This window comes from Phaethon lepturus, unplaced genomic scaffold (genome assembly GCF_000687285.1).
Source record: "Phaethon lepturus isolate BGI_N335 unplaced genomic scaffold, ASM68728v1 scaffold44410, whole genome shotgun sequence".
In the NCBI taxonomy this organism is placed as follows: domain Eukaryota; kingdom Metazoa; phylum Chordata; class Aves; order Phaethontiformes; family Phaethontidae; genus Phaethon; species Phaethon lepturus.
In genome coordinates this window covers 131-4,270 of record NW_010514908.1, presented here as the reverse complement: position 1 = coordinate 4,270, position 4,140 = coordinate 131, and the positions used below count along the sequence as shown (strand labels likewise).

Genomic DNA, 4,140 nt, shown 5'->3' with positions numbered 1-4,140 from the left:
TGTATGTCCAACCCGCGGCACCAAATCATAATTCCTGCTGAAATTCATGGCATATGTGGTATTCACAAACCGCCTTATTTCTTTATTCTTTTTTTTCTTTTACTTTGTCTGTCAATTCCATTGCTTTACAGCTGTTTTTTCTCCAAGCAGTGGTATTCAAATAGCAATATTGCAAATAAGATCATTTTTAAGTCATTATCTCTTCAGAAAGGTTTTTGCTTTCAAATGGAAAAAAAAAGTTAAATTTATAGGAGGAAGAAAAAAAACTTGTAGGAGTCCCTGAGCGTGGAGCAGACAGAGGGAGCCCGGTTTCTCACGGAGCTGCCAAACCCTGCATAAATCTCTGCCGGCGCCTCTGGTTTATTCTGTATCTCCCTGGGAATCGCTGTGTTTGCAAATTCAGCACAAGTCCCTCCTGGGCTGGGGCGCAGAACTCCTTCTGACGCGACGAACCCTTCACCCGCGGGACGGCGAGAGGAGGCTGTGACCCCACGGGAAGGACAGGTGTCCCGTGGGAGTGCGAGGGGAGACCGAGGGGTCCCGTGTGGGCCAGGTGCCCCCGGCATCGCTCCAGCCCTGCTCTGTGCCGCGGTCAGTTGGGTTTCGAGCCGCCACGGCCAGTGTGTGCCAAAGAGGAGACAAACACCCAGGCATGCTGCTGTAGACTCCTCTTGCACTAATTGGCTGCGCTTCAGCCACGTGCCTGCAGACATCTCCATACACATCTTGCTCAATCAGATTACCTTTTTTACCGTGTTTTTACCTGCAGAGTCACCCTGTGTGGCCAGAGGCAGGTTTGCTCTCAGCAGCGGTGAGGAGGGATTAGGTGTTCGCTTCTAAATAGCCCAGGGTTGACCTGGGCTCCCCACTCCCAAAAGTGGTGACTGGATTCGTCGCATCCCTCAAACACGAGTTAGTGGCTAAAGCCCAGCCCTGGTGCTGGGAGATTTGGTTTCTACTCATGGTCGTGTTGCAACCTCACCATGCTCCCACCCTCCTCCCTTTAGTGCTGCTTGGGGACTGAGCTGGGACCCTCGGCCAGCCCATCCAGCCTCTGGCATCATCCTGCTCACGTGCTGAGCCTGTGCCAGCACCCACTTCCAGGAGCAGTGGCAGGAGGACACAAAGAGTGACATAGTCATGGAATTTGGGTGCTAACCTGAATTGAAGGCCTCTGCTTTTGTGCCTGGGAACGCTGGGGTCAGGTCCCAGCAGGGCGAGATGCCTTCCATGCCCACCCCAGCTCCCACGTGCACCCAGGGGTGCACATTCGCTCATGCGCTTCCACATGTGGTTTGCTCGGTGGCCGATGGCAGGAGCTGGACCTTTGCTGGCTTTTGCTTATTTAGTAGAAAACCAGCTGCCTTTTTGCATCCCATGGGATGCTGCGAAGGAAATGACCCCAGGGGAGCCCCTCTCCAACTCACAGCGTACCGTGGCCATGGGTTGTCCAATGATTTTAGATTTATCTTTCAGCATCAGAGGTGGCTTAGGAAAGTCCCCATCTCCTTGCAATGGGAAAGCAGGGGAGGGACACCCTTAAAAATAAAATTGAGTTGGCTGAGAAACAGGCTTTAGCTGTGTGGATATTCTCTGATGTCTGATTAGGCTGGAATCTCTGCAGCACAATTTTGCTCTGCGCCACCCAAACTCCTGCTTCCACTAGGATGGTCAGAATTTAATAATATTGCTGAGATGTCTAGATGTCAATTGGATTTGGCCCAAACTGGAGGATGTGCCAAGGACTCATGGGGGGGGACAGATGAACAGGATGGCAGACACACAGAGACATCCCTTTCCTGGGGGAAGCATGCCGCAAGTGAGGTTATATGGGTTGCTGGGTCACTAGAAATCCCTCCCTGCATGTCTGCAGCAGTAATGGGCAGTATCCTGTCCTATCCAGTACACCCAGGACAGCCCCGGGGAAATCCGTGGAGCTGTTCTGGGCTTGCTCCTTCCCCTTCCCATGGCAGCAACACTCTCAGCAGCAGAAATTCAGGAGAAGATGGGCAAACATGTCTGCCAGGCAAACTGGGTTCCCAGCAGGAAGGACAGTGGCTACTCAGCTGAAAGCATGGCTCCGTCCCTCCTGATGCCCCAGAACAGGGTTTTGTTATTTTGAGTGGAGAAGCAAATATTCACAGCTGTGTTTATTCCCCCACCCATGGGCTCTTCTGCAGAAGAAAGCACCAGGGGCTTGTCAGCAAATTGCCGGGCATGGACACCCTTCCTTGAAGTGCCCCCCATGGCCCCTGGCCCAGGCAGAGTTCACGCCGATGGCTCTCGCTCCGCAGCTCGCCCTGCATGCGTGTGATTTAACGAAGGAGCACAGAGGGGCTCAATGGCCCCAAGCTCTTGGGAGCCCCTTGGGGGCCCCAAGGCAAGATTTGGACTGGCTTCAGTCAAACACAGCTGGCCCATGGATCCAGCCCCTGGGAGTGCTTGTTCACGGTGTGGGTTTCTTCACCTTTAAAGGTTCATCTTTAAAGATTGCACCAAATGAATAAGCTGCTGCCCTCCATCTGAGCTCGGTATCAGGAGGAGGAAAATAACCCTCTTAATGGCAGAGAAATGCTGTCATCCCTGGGTATTCCCTCTTTCCCCTGTCCTGATCCATGTTCCTTCAAGTGATGGCACCTTGGGCTTGGGCTTCCTGGCAAAGAGCTGGGCTTCCCTCAGCCCTCTCAGGCTGCATTTTTGCTGGCAGCTTGTCTTCAGCCCACGGCAGGGCTTGCAGCTCTGCTGCTCGTGGGAACGGTGTGTCATGGCATGTGGGATTTATAGTCCATCTTCTCAGGTTGCCTCTGAATCCCTCCTGCTCCTTTCCCCCATGCCCAGGTACTTTCCAACATGGAGAAACACCTTGGTGCTACCCAGGATGAGCATTAAATCTAGTAGGACCCTCAAAACTCTCTTTTCCACTGATTCCCAGGCCATTGCCATGTTTCTCCACGGGTGGTTGTGTAGCTCCTCCATGTCCTCGGTGATGCTCCTACCCCTCCCTTCCATCCCCTCTTGGCTCACCCCCGCTCTGCTCTCTCTGCTAGGCAAGACCAGGACGAAAGACAAGTACCGGGTGGTGTACACGGACCACCAGCGCCTGGAGCTGGAGAAGGAGTTTCACTACAGCCGCTACATCACCATCCGCCGCAAGGCAGAGCTGGCCGCTGCCCTTGGGCTCACCGAACGGCAGGTCAGTGCTCTGGGGTCCCAGGAAAACCCACATCCCGGGTGGAGATGGGGCTGGGGAGGGGCTGCAGCCCAAGCAGGCAGTGGTGGTCCCACCTTGCTCTGCATCCCTGCCTTCTCTTCCAAACTCCAGGATGCACCCCCTGCCCCAGGGAGACCCCGAGAGTTGTCATCCTTGGCTGCATCTCTGCATCGCCGTCTTTGTCTTTCTGCAGGTGAAAATCTGGTTTCAAAATCGGAGGGCAAAGGAGAGGAAAGTGAACAAAAAGAAGATGCAGCAGCAAAGCCAGCCCACCAGCACCACCACGCCGACTCCGCCGGCCATCGGCACACCGGGACCCATCGGAGGCCTCTGCAGCAGCAGCGCCCCGAACCTCATCTCCTCGTCTCCGCTGACAATCAAGGAGGAATTCATGCCTTAACCCCCTTCATCAGCTATAGACACCAAGAGATAAGCACTATGCAGCAGAGCCCAGCCGGTCCGTGTGCTCTGAAGAGTGACAGCCCCTTCCCAAAGACACGATGGTCCCCGGCTGAACCAACGGGGCGGCCAGCGAGGCTGGGTGAGGTGGCACCAGGACCTTCCCAAGGGGCGGGTGGGCTCTCTCCTACATAAAAAACATAGGTTAGGTAGTATTGCTCTCCTGTAGGAAACACGCTGGTCTGGTCTCTGGTATTTGTAGCCCAAAGCAAGGTTTTAATGTCAGCAGAAGGAAGAAGGGGGTGGTGGTGGAGGATGGCTTTCCTGCAGTGCTTCAGGTGGAGCTGGTAGGATGCTTCCTTCAGTCCTTCTGGTGATCCAGCTGCCTGGTGCTTTTGGGGCAGTTCAAAGAAGATAACTAGAAAAAAAGACCTGGCTGGACTCAGGGCAAAACAAATTTCTGCTGAGCTGGTCTCCTGGATCTACTGTGCCGGGAACGGGGGTGCCGAAGGCAGAGCGAGTTGGACAGT

General features: G+C 54.4%; 1 protein-coding gene across 1 annotated transcript; it reads left to right on the top strand.

The window, feature by feature from the left end:
• Positions 1-3,047: 3,047 nt before the first annotated feature.
• On the top strand, positions 3,048-3,611 carry CDX1 (caudal type homeobox 1; the record flags this gene model as incomplete). Its single annotated transcript, XM_010294274.1, has 2 exons — positions 3,048-3,193; positions 3,405-3,611. Coding segments are annotated over 2 exons (353 nt in total), but the record flags the coding sequence as incomplete, so codon positions are not given.
• Positions 3,612-4,140: the final 529 nt, after the last annotated feature.